This window comes from Anabrus simplex, chromosome 8 (assembly GCF_040414725.1).
Source record: "Anabrus simplex isolate iqAnaSimp1 chromosome 8, ASM4041472v1, whole genome shotgun sequence".
NCBI classification, from domain to species: Eukaryota; Metazoa; Arthropoda; class Insecta; order Orthoptera; family Tettigoniidae; genus Anabrus; species Anabrus simplex.
The window spans coordinates 145,630,986-145,647,690 of record NC_090272.1 but is presented as its reverse complement, the minus strand read 5'-3'; the positions used below and the strand labels follow the sequence as shown (position 1 = coordinate 145,647,690).

The 16,705-nt window shown below is 39.2% G+C and overlaps 1 protein-coding gene across 1 annotated transcript in view; it reads right to left on the bottom strand.

The window, feature by feature from the left end:
• CtsB (Cathepsin B) overlaps positions 1–16,705 on the bottom strand; it is a 94,043-nt gene that overhangs the window by 41,540 nt on the left and 35,798 nt on the right. The window contains exon 2 of the mRNA XM_067152495.2: positions 932–1,141. Within this exon, the coding sequence (XP_067008596.2) occupies positions 932–1,141 (210 nt within the window). The remainder of the gene's footprint in view (positions 1–931; positions 1,142–16,705) is intronic.

Sequence of the window (16,705 nt, the reverse complement as noted above, 5' to 3'; positions counted from 1 at the left end):
AGTAACAAACAGAGTGTACCTATGGAAACTATAGAAACAGTAAATTAATCACTTTACAGGAGAGTGCCACAAAGTCCGAGCTATGCGGAAAATGTTGCATACCTTGATACTTTGCTTGATTATGTTAATGCTTTTTTTAAGCTATTAAGTCAATGGCTTATGTACATATAAATAGAAGCTGTTTGCATTATAAAATGCAATTTTTCACATTTTTCAGTTTTGATAGTGTACAAACAGTATAAACACAATGACAAGGTCAGCATTGGAAAAATGAAAAATGGAAAAGAAGGCAAAGATTAACATGAGAACACAAAAGGACGAGGACAATCTCCATCTCTTCATACATTGCGATCTTCAAATAGCTCTCTCCGCATTAATCCTATTTCTTTCCATCCATTTTATTTCAGCCTCTGAAGAACTTTTTTTAGGCCTCCTGTCATCATCAGGAAGGAAGTATCATCACTCATTGACAAATCTTTAGTCTTGACACAGGAAGTGCTAGATAAAAAAAGCTAGATTAATATAAGAAAAGTGTAGAGACTAAAAAGAGTAAAGTTTACACAAGTGGAGGAGATCAGGAACATTAGACAAAGAAGGAAAGGAGCCCAAGGGATAAATGTAGGTAATTAGGAGGGCATGATGAATGGTCATATATTAAGATCATTACAAGGTAAACAGAATGCTACATCAGAGTGGAAGGAGTACAACAGAAAGACAAGGCCAAATGTGAAAACACAGAAGGTCAAGGACAATCTCCACAACAATGGGCTCTCTCCTCACTGATCCCATTTCTTCTACATCCCTCTCATTGCTTGCAATTTTCCTTTCTATTAATTATAGATACTCTTAAAGTTTCCTCTCATTACAGAGAAATGAAATTTGAAGTAAGAAAGGTGGAAGAATATAACAGAAAATGAGAGACTAATCTTACCCAGCAAGAGCCGCATGATCCTTGATCTCTGACCTCTTTCAGTGTTGGACAATCCGACCACTGTTCTCTAGCATCAAACTCGTCAGGTATATTGGTACCTTCTAGCACACGCGACTTGGCTGGCAGACGATACAAGTAGGACTGAGGATGTACACCCATAAGCCGTTTGATATATTCTATGGGTATATCCTTGGCAAAATTACGACCGGCCTGGAAAAAGAGAAAAGTTTATTTAAGCATTGTACTGGTTTTTAAGTACATACATACATACATACATACATTATCATTATAGAGTGTTATGCCTTTCAGCGTTCAGTCTGCAAGCCACTGAGAATTTACTAAACGTCGCGACAATCCTCGATTTGCAACTAGTGTTGTGGCTTCATTTAGTTCTATACCTCTTATCTTTAAGTCGTTAGAAACCGAGTCTAACCATCGTCGTCTTGGTCTCCCTCTACTTCTCTTACCCTCCATAACAGAGTCCATTATTCTCCTAGGTAACCTATCCTCCTCCATTCGCCTCACATGACCCCACCACCGAAGCCGGTTTATGCGCACAGCTTCATCCACTGAGTTCATTCCTAAATTAGCCTTTATCTCCTCATTCCAAGTACCCTCCTGCCATTGTTCCCACCTGTTTGTACCAACAATCATTCTTGCTACTTTCATGTCTGTTACTTCTAATTTATGAATAAGATATCCTGAGTCCACCCAGCTTTCACTCCCGTAAAGCAAAGTTGGTCTGAAAACAGACTGATTTAAAGATAGTTTCGTCTGGGAGCTGACTTCCTTCTTACAGAATAGTGCTGATCGCAACTGCGAGCTCACTGCATTAGCTTTACTACACCTTGATTCAATCTCACTTACTATATTACCATCCTGGGAGAACACACAACCTAAATACTTGAAATTATCGACCTGTTCTAGCTTTGTATCACCAATCGGACATTCAATTCTGTTGAATTTCTTACCTACCGACATCAATTTAGTCTTCGAGAGGCTAATTTTCATACCATACTCATTGCACCTATTTTCAAGTTCCAAGATATTAGAATGCAGGCTTTCGGCACAGTCTGCCATTAAGACCAAGTCGTCAGCATAGGCCAAACTGCTTATTACATTTCCACCTAACTGAATCCCTCCCTGCCATTTTATACCTTTCAGCAGATGATCCATGTAAACTATGAACAGCAAAGGTGAAATATTACAGCCTTGTCTAACTCCTGTAAGTACCCTGAACCAAGAACTCATTCTACCATCAATTCTCACTGAAGCCCAATTGTCAACATAAATGCCTTTGATTGATTTTAATAATCTACCTTTAATTCCATAGTCCCCCAGTATGGCGAATATCTTTTCCCTCGGTACCCTGTCATATGCTTTCTCTAGATCTACGAAACATAAACACAACTTCCCATTCCTCTCGTAGCATTTTTCAATTACCTGGCGCATACTGAAAATCTGATCCTGACAGCCTCTCTGTGGTCTGAAACCAAACTGGTTTTCATCCAACTTCCTCTCAACGACTGATCGCACCTTCCCTTCCAAGATGCCAGTGAATACTTTGGCTGGTATACTAATCAATGAGATACCTCGATAGTTGTTGCAATCCTTCCTGTTCCCTTGCTTATAGATAGGTGCAATTACTGCTTTTGTCCAATCTGAAGGTACCTTACCAACACTCCACGCTAATTTTACTACTCTATGAAGCCATTTCATCCCTGCCTTCCCACTATACTTCACCATTTCAGGTCTAATTTAATCTATTCATGCTGCCTTATGACAATGGAGTTTATTTACTATCCTTTCCACTTCCTCAAGCATAATTTCACCAACATCATTTTCCTCCTCCCCATGAGCTTGGCTGTTTGCAACACCACCAGGATGATTTCCTTTTACATTGAGAAGATGTTCAAAATATTCCCTCCACCTCTCTAGTGATTCCCTGGGATCTATTATGAGTTCACCTGAATTACTCAAAACACTGTTCATTTCCTTTTTCCCTCCCTTCCTAAGATTCTTTATTACTGTCCAGAAAGGTTTTTAAGTATATTGCATAATATTCCACAAGAGTAAATTATTCATTTATTTATTTATTTATTTATTTATTTATTGAATACACTAATAGCTGGAAACCTACTTTATGGGAGTATATTAGGGATAGTTCACAATCAATTAATTATTGGTCCTTGACATATAAATTAACTAAATTATTGAAGATGAGATGAATGAATTTTTAGGAACTATTTGTAGCAGCAGGATTTTCTGGAAAGATTCTGTAATGGCTTCGAGAGTTCCATATTACAATTGTTCAGGTGACACTCAAGATAGAACCTTGTACTTCCATACAAGGTGCTGTCAAACAGTAAATTGTCCACTGACAAGATCCACAAAACTACATTATCATTTGCAGTATTCTTTTTAAACCATTCAAAGTAGCACTTAAACTTTCCATCATCAGAAAGAAAATGAGCGAGAATTAATTCAAGTATTTAATTGGAGGAGGCAGTGGCTGATTTTGTGATGTGTGCCTTTTCATTTCCAGGAGAACCAGTGTGTCCTCTGATCCACGAAGACAGACGTGGGGGTGCAGCTATACTGTAGATCTTATAATAGCAGCTATTGGATCGACATTGTGCTTGTTAACCGACTTCAAACCACTCCACAGATGATCTGATGACCCACAGCATGGCTTGAAATACAGAACACCTGGATGACAATTTATACTTCATAGACGTTGTTCTTGTAGACCTTGAATGTGCATCACACTGTCAAATTCATTTGTATTAGGTGTGTGAGCACAGTCTTTGTATATGTAGTAGTCATGCCTGAGTGAGAAGCTATTGCAAATGCAAGTTCTGAAGATACTAGAATAATCAGATTCCAGAAAGTGACAGTTTCTCCACAGTGGATTTGAGAATTGGTAAAGGAGATGTTCTGTTTTATTTTTTTTTTTCTTCATTAATGTAAGTTTAACTGTTCTAATGGCAGATAATAAAAGGGCTCTATTGCAGCAATGACTAGGGATGCTTGTGTACATATTGTGCAATAGGCACGAAAAATTTGAAGGATGGTTTCTCTCTGAATCTGTAGAAGTTTATAGTTTGTTCAATTCCTTTCAAATGTAGAACAAAATGACGAAGCACAATACAGTATTAGTGAGATGAAGGCCGTGTAGAATTTTATGTCTTTAGAAGATGTCCCCAAATCCATTCAGTTGCATGGAGGCAGCATCTTCGGTAGATTCTCGTACGGTAACGCCACACTGAAATTGGGATAACAGGCTGTGACGACGCACGTGGTAACATAACTTAATCGATTATTAGCTTCTCCGTAATCTTTCCTAAAACTGGCAGCTGGCAAATAGGTTTGAAAGATTTAGCTGTAAACTTTATGAAGGTGCTTTCTTTAGGAACTACTTTCACTGCTGCAATTTTCCACGAAGTAGGGAAATAGTTTAAAGAAATGTACTTATTGTACAATATAAAGATAAGGATGGAAGACAATAGTATTTCTGATTATATTGACAGATACGCCATCCCAGCCTGGAACTTTCATATTTTGTTTTAGAATGATGAGATCATTTCTTGATGTGAGAACAATACGTCATTAGCTGTGTGTGTGTGTGTGTGTGTTCTTTGCATGAAATTCTCGCTACTCTGTGCTTCTGAACCCACTATTTCATGTGGGGAGAAAAAGCATTTATTGGAGCATTAGCAGTATTGGAAACGTTTTAGTATATCCATGGTCAGTATCTATTGAGGTTATATTGAATTTTTGTTGTTAGGTTATTGAAATTTTTGGTTTCCTGATATGTATCTGAACAAACTCCAAAGCATTGGCTTTTGAAGGGGATTGAACATAATTCTTTCCAGCTTTCCGACTTTCGTTCTGGATTGAAGTTCTTTTATTCTTCTTGGATTGCCAGATAAATGTTATATCTCTGGCGTAAAACTGGGCAGCGGCTTCATGTATGTTGCCTATGACAGGTCAATACATGCTTTCACATAATTGTGAGCTCTTCATTCCACCAGAAAATTTTACACTGTATCTGAGAAACTTTTGGTACATTTGATTCTGCCAGTTTATTAATAGTGTGAGTTAATTTCTGTACTAGAGCATCCAAGTCGGTACTAGTGTTTCAGGACGTTATTTGTTCTGCTATCCTCTGTAGTTAATTTTGGCTGCTTGCTGGAAGTAAGACCATTTTATATTTCTTGTTCTATAGGTATTTCTGTAGTCTATTTTAAGGCTATTTTAATTAGTGAGGGGTCAGGAAGGGTTGGTACATTACTTACATTCAAATTATAGATGAAAGGAAAAAGTACCGGACTGCATACACTTACATCTATAGAAAATGACTCAGAGTTACTATGCAAGTCTGTTTATCACTACTGTTTACTTTTGTTAAATTAGAGGAGTTGAAAAAGTGTATAATACCAATATAATTGGACAGTCATTGGACATAAATTTTCTAACTCATTCCTGTTGCCAGCATTTTGCCCCAGTGTGCCAATTTGGGCTCATCAGTTGGTAACTAGCACACTTACAAAAAAAAACACCTGGCTAGTGCCTATCATGGAGGCCACTGTGTAGGCTACTTAGGCGAAATGCTGGCAACAGAAATGAGCTAGCTGGAAAATTGATAATGTCCAATAAGGGATGACTTATATTGGTAATATAAATTTACTCATTTGGGACAAATATTGCAGGTTCCCTACGGGAACCAATTTCTGCAATAAAGTCTACCTTGTGCATCCTCAACAGGACTGCTCCAAGCCCCATGTTTAGCATTGAAGGACCTGGTTATTAGGAATGGTTCCCAGTTTCACTACTCATATCTATTGAAGTCTGTTCATATCCATATCAATATCGTTTTGAGTCAGTGTTGCACATGAAAAGGTTCCGCTGGTTAAACGTGGTGCATACACAGACCCTGTCAGCAGTGTCGTATTGAGAGAAATAAGATGATTTTTGATTTCGTTACGATTGCAGCCTGAATCAATTCCCCAGGTGTGTGGATGAGTAAGTCTTTTCTAAAATCTAAAAACATTTCTAACATTTGGTTCTTGAAAACACACAATTATTCCTTCATTATGATGGAAATGAGATCTTGAGCAGGCACAACTTATTTATGTAAATTTTGTTGGCAGACTAGGAGTTAAGCTATAGTTAATTTTAGATTTTATGATACCTATCAAGTATTTTCTAAAATACCGAGCATTTTAACGACACAGCGGGATGTTCAGAATTTAATTCTTGTTGATGCCTAATTGCATTTTTTTGTCTTCTGGCAATCATTTACGTTGTGAGCTGTTCCTTGTTCGACAGCTATATGGCACCGGGGATTGGGAGATTCATCCACCACCCACTTCTGGTCAAGATGATGCAGCTGTTTTCCTAGCAGAATGGCAGCATAAACAGCAGCAGGATATCAAGGAAAAGCAAGCTTTGGCTGAGAAGAGATCCCTTACCCAGGTTAAGACTCATCAAGATGTCGAAGAGACCCAGATCTTCCTACCAGGCCAACAAGTACTGCGACATAACCACCTGGCCAGTAATAAGATTGGAGGGTTTCACGCAGGTCTCGCACCTAAGTGGGTTGGTCCCGTTGAGATTGATAAGTAACTGATCCATTGAGTCTACTTACTAAAGACCAACCCTCCTGTCAAGGTCCATGTATTGGGAGTTGCGGCAAGTCGCCCAGCCGCTGCACATACAGGGTAAGCCTGCTACTGTCACGGGTCCACTTGGAGGAGAGGCGACTAACGACACAGCACAATCTGGTCATGAGGAGAATGCATCGACTATCATCGAGGAAGAGGCTGGCAACAAGGCAACAGCGACCCCATCCTGGCACGATCTGTTCAAGAGGAGGAGAGCACATCCAGCGACATCGAGGAAGAGAGAAGATACAATCTACGACCAAGGCAAAGTCAACGAGTGTGATACTGTTGAAATTGTTTCAAGTTATGAGGATGATGATGATGCTGCTGCTGCTTGTTTAAAGGGGCCTAACATCGAAGGTCATCGGCCCCCGTTTCAAGTTATATGGGTGATATTGACACGCCCCCGTTTCAAGTTATATGGGTGATATTGACACAAGTGTAATAGACTAATATAACTTTGAAACAATATTCTCTAACCCATGGGTAAATCATGGAAATAACGATTATTATAATTATAAAGACTTGTGAGGTGTGGCTATGAAGTTGTTTACATTTATTAGTATTATTATGGTCCGCCTCTGTGGTGTAGTGGCTAGTGTGATTAGCTGCCACCCCCGGAGGCCCGGGTTCGATTCCCGGCTCTGCCACAAAATTTGAAAAGTGGTATGAGGGCTGGAACGAGGTCCACTCAGCCTCTGGAGGTCAACTGAGTAGAGGTGAGTTTGATTCCCACCTTAGCCATCCTGGAAGTGGTTTTCCGTGGTTTCCCACTTCTCCAGGCAAATGCCGGGATGGTACCTAACTTAGGGCCACGGCCAATTCCTTCCCTCTTCCTTGTCTATCCCTTCCAATCTTCCCATCCCCCACCAGGCCCTTGTTCAGCATAGCAGGCGAGGCCGCCTGGGCGAGGTACAGGTCAACCTCCCCAGTTGTATCCCCCGACCCAGAGTCTGAAGCTCCAGGACACTGCCCTTGAGGTAGTAGAGGTGGGATCCCTCGCTGAGTCTGAGGGAAAAACCAACCCTGGAGGGTAAGCAGATTAAGACAGAAAGAAAGAAAGAAAGAAAGAAAGAAAGAATTATTATGTCCGGCTCCATGGCTAAATGGTTAGGGTGCTAGCCTTTGGTCACACGGGTCCCGGGTTCGTTTCCTGGCAGGGTCAGGAATTTTAACCATAATTCGTTAATTTCGCTGGCACGGAGACTGGGTGTATGTGTCATCTTCATCACCATTTCATCCTCATCACGATGCGCAGGTCGCCTACGTGTGTCAAATCAAAAGACCTGCATCTGGTGAGCCGAACTTGTCCTCTGACACTCCTGGCACAAAAAGCCATATGCTGTTTCATTTCAGTATTATTATTTAAGTAGTTATGTAGAGACGATCGTATTATTTGTGAGGTTATGTAATGAAACATCTGCTGTATATACATTAATATGAGTTTATTTAATGCAGGGCCTCTCAGAGTGCATGCACTGTGCACGGTGCAAAAGACTTTGCATGGTTGACCAGAGTGCAGACCCCACTCCTTGATTTGGAGCAATAGCGCTGTCTCTCTCTTTTCCCACGCCTGTCTCCCTCTTCCTCACTTGCTCCGTAGCACTCAACATCTGAGCCGAGTTGAGTCAAGTGGCCCAGAGATGAAGCGTTGATCCGAGCCGAGTGGGACCGATGCACTGTACACAGGAACTCTGCGCCCCAGTTTGCACGTATGAGATTTTGGGCATTTGAGAGGCCCTGTTTTAATGTAACAACACGTAATTAATAGTATATAATTTATTATTACCTGTATATATGATGTATAATCCACTACAATATTGTGCAACACACTGTAATAGTCTAGAACAATGCAATATGCAACTGGATTTGTGAAGAAACTTCCTTACATTGTAAATAGGCTATTGGAGACTCTCGAATTTACGAGAAAACATGTCATATTCTTCTAGAAGCCTGGCCAGGCAACGTATACAAAGAGGCATTCTTGGAAGTAGAGTTGAGTTGTTTTGATGAGACTTGTGTGGAAGTCGTGCTAGCCAATTGTTTGAAGTCAAGTATGTGAATTGGTTATGTTGGTAGTTGGTTGGTAGGTTGACATTCAAGTGCTGCAGTCTCCAGTCTGCTCCTACTTCTTCATAGAAGTGTTTTGTTTTATGATGTAAGTTCATTACTGCATGTACAGAATATGTGTAAATAACTTGTAAATAAAACAGTGTACACAACTGACAGTATTTTGTGTGTGCATTTTTGTGGTGACAACTTCCATGGATGATAATTCGAGGATTCTTTTTGCATGGTATTTTTGTTTTCAGGTAAGGATTCTTTGTCTCAATTGTGTTCACCTTGTCTTGCATTCATCTTCATTTGTTAACTAGTACTACCCCCTTGTTGCATATCATCTTCTTCGTGTTTACCCTACTTTAATTGAATTTGCCTTTGCAGATAACTGCAACAATTTTAGTGTCTGTTCAGAATCCTTTACTTCATGATTTTCTGGATTTACTATAACCACATGTTTGGTTTAAACTGATGTGGCAAAGTTTTTTGGCCTCAACTGCATTGTCCCAGAATAAATTGCTTGTTACTTACCTGACTGTTGCACTGGCTAACCGTAATCTCCTGTCCGACTCGTTGGCTGAATGGTCAGCGTACTGGCCTTCGGTTCAGAGGGTCCCGGGTTCGATTCCCGGCCGGGTCGGGGATTTTAACCTTCATTGGTTAATTCCAATGGCCCGGGGGCTGGGTGTTTGTGCTGTCCCCAACATCCCTGCAACTCACACACCACACATAACACTATCCTCCACTACAATAACACGCAGTTACCTACACATGGCAGATGCCGCCCACCCTCATCGGAGGGTCTGCCTTACAAGGGCTGCACTCGGCTAGAAATAGCCACACGAAATTATTATTACCGTAATCTCCTTTCTGAAGGTGTGCAGTTATTTTTATCACTTCAACAGAAGCTAACACTTCTTCACACCAACCTTTATTCATGCGTTTATCTGATTTTGAAACACTGTTTACAAGGTTCACTTTATTTTCTGCACACTGATACAGTTCATCTACATTCACTACCACCTTGATTTGGGTGTAACTAATTCTGAGATACCGTGTTCCCTCGTAGGATTCCCCGCTGTCCTGTGTGAGATATTGAATTCTTGAGAACATCACAGTGGAAGATGATTTAGATTTAATTGGTCATGAAACAGCCTGATTGAAATAGAGTAATTTGATTGGTCCTCAACCTGGATTACAAAGGATTCCACTTTGCACCAGGAAGCTCGTCTGAGGCAACACTTCTCATAGGGAACTTCTATAATGGGCTTTGGTTGAAATGGATGGGTTGTCCAAGTGGGCTCAGGCTCAACAGGGAGCCATACAATTTCCAGGGTATGAGTTTCATTATTTGGATTTTATGTTCTAATTTAAAATGATAAATTCACAAGTTTTTTCCAGGATACGTTTCTCAAACTTTTGATTTTCCGTTTAACACATTCAGTCTCATAGCAGCCTGAGGGATCACCCTTATTGCCCATGTAGCTAAGATATTTGAGAGAGTATTGGAAGGAAGACTGAGGAGGAAGCTAGAAGGAGAAGTGAAAGAATAACAGTATGGTTTTAGGCAGGACTTTTTTTCTGGCGGAACGGCATTCCGGAACCTCTTCGTGGATACAAATCTCTAAAAAATATTTAGACTTCAAATATTATTTTTTTTCCGGTTAAGGAATTTTAGAAATTCTATTTTTACTAGTGCTGCGCTAAATGACCTTCATTGAAAAGGAAATAATGCATATCACCTTGTTATTTCGAGAATCAAAATCAATCAAAATCAGAAACATTCTTTCGGTTTGCGGGCAGCATGGATATACGGTATTTGTTCTTGTTCATTCTTTGCTCACTTTGTAGCTGTTTTGTATATTGGTCCCAGTTCTAGTCAACTTTCATCTGGACTGCTCTCAATACAGAGTACTGTTGTTCGTTGATGTAGATAATTCCCTGTGTTTGTCACATTCTCATCTGCAGCAATAGACATAACCTAAATCTGTCGACCACGAGGTGAGAATGAAAAGAATTTAAGAATATTTTTGTGTGCCTACTACTGAACACAAAAATTGCCCAAGCAGTTCGTCAGTCCATCAAGCTGGAGTATCATCAAACTCAAGTGTGGAACTTGAAGCAACATGTGTCGACGAGTTCCATAACGGTCTGTAAAGTTCAAAGTGAATTTCAAAGTCTGTTGGCCTAGTTGTTAGACTGTAGAACAAAAGAATGATTTTGTAAAGAAAAACGATTGGTTGTATTTTCATGACAGCAAGTTAGGTTGCCCAGTGTGCAAAAATGTTGGAAGTTTAGGTGTACAGAAGAATGTGGGTATGCGACTATGAAGAGTGGATAAACTGTGAAATTGTGTCTTATGGAGAAAATCGTAAACAGAAGCTAACATCTCTAAGGAAAAAGATTTTTGACCACAAAGAAAGTGCTGGACATAAAAGTGCTAATAAAATAACTGAAGGGAAAAAAGAAAAACTTGAGACAGTATGTCTAAAGTCATTACAGAGAGAAAAGGAAATTACTTGTAAAGTATTTCGTACTGCTTATAAGGTGGCAAAAAAGAACCAGTCTTTCTACAATTTTGAAACTGAAACTGATTTACAAGAATTGAACGGGATTGGTATGGGGAGAATTTTGCATTCAAGTAATGCCTGTATAAATATAGTAAACCACATAGGTGAGAACAAGATTGATAAAAAAATGTACTTGTTTCAAAGAGAAAGTTCACTCTTATTCTTGATGAATCAACTACTCTAAGTCAAAAGTCTGTTCTGATAGTATATGTTCGCACCTACATTGAAGAAATAAAAATGGCAGAACCAGTCAACCTTATTAATGATTTAATTGAGTTAGATGAAAACAGCAAATGGAATTTTCAAAAGCTTGATGTCTTCTACAGGACCACTACGTTCACAGAAGATTTTCAAAAGGAAAATTTAGTTTCACTGACGTGTGATGGTGCCGCAGTAATGTTCGGAGTATGTGGAAGAGTTTCAAAACTTTTCAAAGACAGATTTCCTGCCATTGTTTTGTGGCATTGTGCTAGCCATTGACTGGAATTATCAGTACATGATGTTGTGAAAGAGGTTTCTGGCATCAATAGATTGAAGAGTTTTATGGACAAATTTATATGTTATGTATCATGCCTCTCCAAAGAATGCAAGGCAGCTCCAGTCATATACAGCTACACTGGAGATGCAGATTTTAAAAAATGGAAGAATTCTGTCCACAAGGTGGGTTGCATCCAGCTATAGAACTGTTTTGGCTGTTTGGCAGGATTTTGAAGCACTGGTACTTCATTTTGAGAGGTAAATCAGAAGATGGTTGTGACAGAAGGGAAATATGCACTTATGAAGGTCTTCACAGGAAAATAATATCTGTGGAATTTATTTTGGATCTCGGATTAATTTGCGATGCTTTGCAAGAACTGTCTTAATTAAACTTAGATCTGCAGGAGAGAAATGCTGATCTTTACAAAACCCACAGCAAGATTAAGTGTCTTGCTGATATTTGTGAGAAGAGGAGGTCTGTCCCAGGGCCTTACTATTAGAAAGCTCTTGAGGCAGCTGCAAATCTACAGTTTAACGTTGCATAAATAAAACAGAATTTAATAATAATTAATGTTATTTGTTTTACGTCCCACTAACTACTTTTTATGGTCTTCGGAGACGCCGAGGTGCCGGAATTTGGTCCCGCAGGAGTTCTTTTACGTGCCAGTAAATCTACCGACACGGGGCTGTCGTATTTGAGCACCTTCAAATACCACCGGACTGAGCCAGGATCGAACCTGCCAAGTTGGGGTTAGAAGGCCAGCGCCTTAACCATCTGAGCCACTCAGCCCGGCGAAACAGAATTTATGATCCACCAATCTCCCTGAATGTTTTCTATGAACAACTTAAAACTTCTCTACAGAAAGGATTACTTTCCGAAGTAGACACTGAACTGTCAAGATGTGCAAGAGTTCTGGATTCTAAGAATTGGCCAGCAAACTCAAAAGAAAATATTCTGTATGGAGAAGCAGAAATAGGCACACTGGCAAGAAGATTCCAACTGAATGAAAGAGAAGCTATTCCAGCCTTCAGAGATCATCTGAAATTCAGAAGAAATGCCCAGGGAACTTTCTCGGGTTCGGAGGACTCGAAACACAATAGCTATGTCTTCAAGCGAGTGTGAAAGGGGATTTTCTCGGATGAACTTGATTGTGACTCCAGAAAGATCATCTTTGTCAGTGAAAACCATTACCTCATTACTATTTATAGGAATTGTTGGACCTCCTTTGACTGTATTTGATCCAACGAAGTATGTCAAAACTTGGTTGTTACAAGGTCGTCATTCAGCCATGCACACAAAAAGCAAACCAAAAAAACGAACTGAAGTGGATAATGACATGTCAAAAATTTGGAAATTGTTTGAATTTAGTTTAAGTTTGATGAAAATTATATGCTTTCTTAAATGTTCGGTAAATCCCATGTCTTCTTACTTAATTTCTCCTGTGAGTTTCGGCACCTCTTTTTCCAGGAAAAAAAGCCCTGGTTTTAGGAAAGACAGATCAACGTTTGACCTGATCTTTACATTAAGACATATGATGGAGAAAATATGGGAGTTTGAAAAAGACATAGTGACGACATTTATTGATATTGAGAAAGCTTAGGACAGTGTGCCCAGACAGTTGGTATGGGACACATTAAGGGGAAAACAACGTTAACAGAGTGGAAGTGCAAATGATAAAAGCTACGTACAAAAACTGTGTTAGTAGTGTGAAGACTAGTATAGGAAAAACAAAATGGTTCAAAGTTGAAACTGGTCTCTGACAAGAAAGTGTACTATCCCCCATACTATTCATCATCGTCATGGATGAAATTCATAAGAACATTAAACAGAGATCGGGAAGACGGGCAACGAAAGCCATGTTGTTTGCAGATGATATATTGATATGGAGTGAGGATGAAACGGAAGTGCAAAAACAAGGAGATTTATGGAATCAAGAGATAGAAAAATTTGGGATGAAAGTAAGCACATAGAAAAGTAAAACAATAATGATAAGGGGAAGGAAGGAAGGAAGGAAGGAAGGAAGAGGAAAGATAAAACTGAATGGTAAAATTATAGAAGGGGTTAAAATTTCAAGTACTCGAAGTGTGATCACAGAAGATGGAAAGATAACCGAGGAAATTGGGAAAAGAATACAGGCAAACAGCTTCTACCACAGTGTAAGGGGTATTTTGTGGAACCAAGATGTCCCGAAGAAATGTTCGGAAGTATTATATTCAATTTATTATGAACCCATAATAACCTATTCAGTTGGATCGTGGACTACAATAAAACGAGAGGAGAGTAGAATACAGGCAGCAGAGAAGACCAGAAAGGATACAATTAGAAATGAAGAGATAAGGAAAAGCACAGGAATCTTGAAACTTCAAGACAGGACAGAAACAACAACGCTAAAGTGGTATGGGCATATGATGAGAATGGGAGAAGTGTGTGCCAAAAAACGCTTTTTCAGAGACGACGAGGAAGACCCCGAAAGAGGTGGGCAGATTCAGTGTGGGAGTGTATAGAGAAGAGGGGAGGAAATCCAGAAGATGTACTTAAAAAAGGAGAAGAGTGGTGGAGAGACAGGCAGCGATGGAGGTCGCTGATTCACAACCCGACCTGGGAAGCTGGAAACAGGAAATGAAGATGATTATGATGATGAATCCCATATCACACCACCGTCAGATTAGGTTTCATTTGTGTAAAGTACCGTAGCCAACCTCAGTCATATGTTAATTTGCACGAACTTTTTAAGTTCAAATGTATGTTAGATGATGCAGTATATCAGTTTGCTGGTAGACAGCAGGCAAGTGAATATTTTACTACAGCTTGGGGTAATTTCCTGCATTGCGGGACGTGTTATCTAAATAAATATGTGCCAGTCCCAAGGTCTCTGAAGTGTGTGGTTGGAATTCAAGTGGAGCTCAGTAATGAAACGAATAGGGCAAGCAAAAAAATTGTACTAGATCATCTTGTGAAAGTATGTCGAGTAGTCACTTTGGAACTCTCTCATCTTCCATTCTCATTATATGTCCATAACATTTCAGTTTACTGGTCTATCTTGTATTGCAGTTTTGGGAATCACCAAGAGTGGCTGCATGGTTTGGATCACCAGCTGTCTGCTTGCGTTCATGAAATAATGGGTTCGAACCCTCTACCTTCTCTATTACCTCTCATCATCACTACTGTCTTACTCTTCTTCACACTTGAAGGGTCAGAGGAAACGATTCCTTGAGAACGCAGAAAAACAAAATTTTAACTTTGAAATGTTACTGGATATAAAAAAAGTTACAAATTTATATGCTTTGAATAAATGAAATATGAAATGTAGTAAACAGAATTAAACTTGGTTCAATGCCCAGTATATCACCGCTAACTTGATTATGACAAAAAGCTGACTTACTTGTTTTTACCCCGACCCTGTGCTTGTTTTCATTACATATTCCTCTACCTCCTGATTCTATACAATAAGCTGTTTGCTTCCAATTGTTTGTTTTACTGTACATTTTTGTGAATAAGAATAAATATTCAACATTAACATTACCACATCACTAAAAGAAGTGATACAGTATATTATGTGAAAGTGAGACTTCAAGCAAAAATAAAAGTTATGGGCATATAAGGGTTAATGAAGAAAATATTCTTGAAAAGTAAATACAACGATTCAATGGAAAAAAGAAAAAAAAATGAATAAAACACTGTATCTCTCCAACTTCTTTTCAACATGTCAATGGGGAAGCTTTGCAGTGCTTTTCCTTCAAAAGTTTGTCGATGTTGGCATCGATGTTGGAAGTCACCAAGTGCTAATTATTCAAGATGTTGGTCTGTAAACAGAGTTCTTAACTTTGACTTCATATGCTTCACATTGGGGAGAAGAACTACTCGCTTAAGTACAAAAGCATGCTGGTCAAGATTAGGGAATGTATAGTCAGAAATGCAGTTTTCCTCAAATATAATTAAGTGCATACTAATCATTCTCTGAAAGAGCTCTGGAGTTCATGCAGCTCCACTTGTACCGAGTGCAGCAATTCAGCAGCAATGATAGTGAATAGCACTGAAAATAATCTGAAGAAGAATGTTGGTGATGAAAATAATTAAATCTCACTTAGAATCAATCAATCAATCAATCGCCTATGATCTGCATTTATTGTTGTCACCCAAATAGGAAATTTATCAAATGTCTCTGGTAAATTTCTCCAGTCCCTAATTCCTCTTTCTATTAAACGAATATTTGCCTTAATTTGTCCCCTTGAATTCCGACTATCGTTTTATCATCTTTTCTACTTTAAAAAATTCCATTCAAGCATATTTCTATACTAATGTAATTTCATACCATCTCTCCACAGCTCGGAACATACAGTACTGCTTACAGTAGTCAAACAGCTTGTTTTCTTACTCCCAAGTCCTCCTAGCCCAAAGTTTGCAACAATGTCAAATACTCTTTTGTTGGAAATCACTCTGAACAAACTGTGCTGCTTTCCTTTAGATATTGTCCAGTTCTCAAATCAATGAATCCTAGTGAGGGTCTCAGTCTAATCAGGGTCTTATCAGTGACTTAATATCCTTTCTACAACCTTTGAATACTTTTATAACCAAATGAAGAGATCTGTAACCCTTATTTACAACCTTGTTAATGCAATTACCCCAATGAAGATCTTTTCTTATATTAACACCTGGGTACTTAAGAGTGACACCATGAGATATTTTCACTATCAACACAGCAATTAAAACAGACTACTTTTCCACTTGGTAAAACTTACAACCTGACTTCACTTTGTTTACCATCAAACCTTTGTCCGCTGTCCATCTCACAACTTAGTTGAGGTCTTTTTGCATTTGCTCACAATGCTGTGTATATGTTCAGTCCTCAGCCTGAAGGCTGGCTGTACCCTGAACAGCTCCTAGTTGTCATCACTGAAGAGGCGTACTAGGGAAATGAGGAGTGAGGTAGTTTCCTGTTGCTTTCTTCACTGAGCCAGAAGTTGCTATTGCATAACAGTCTGCCAAGCCCACTGCAATGCAT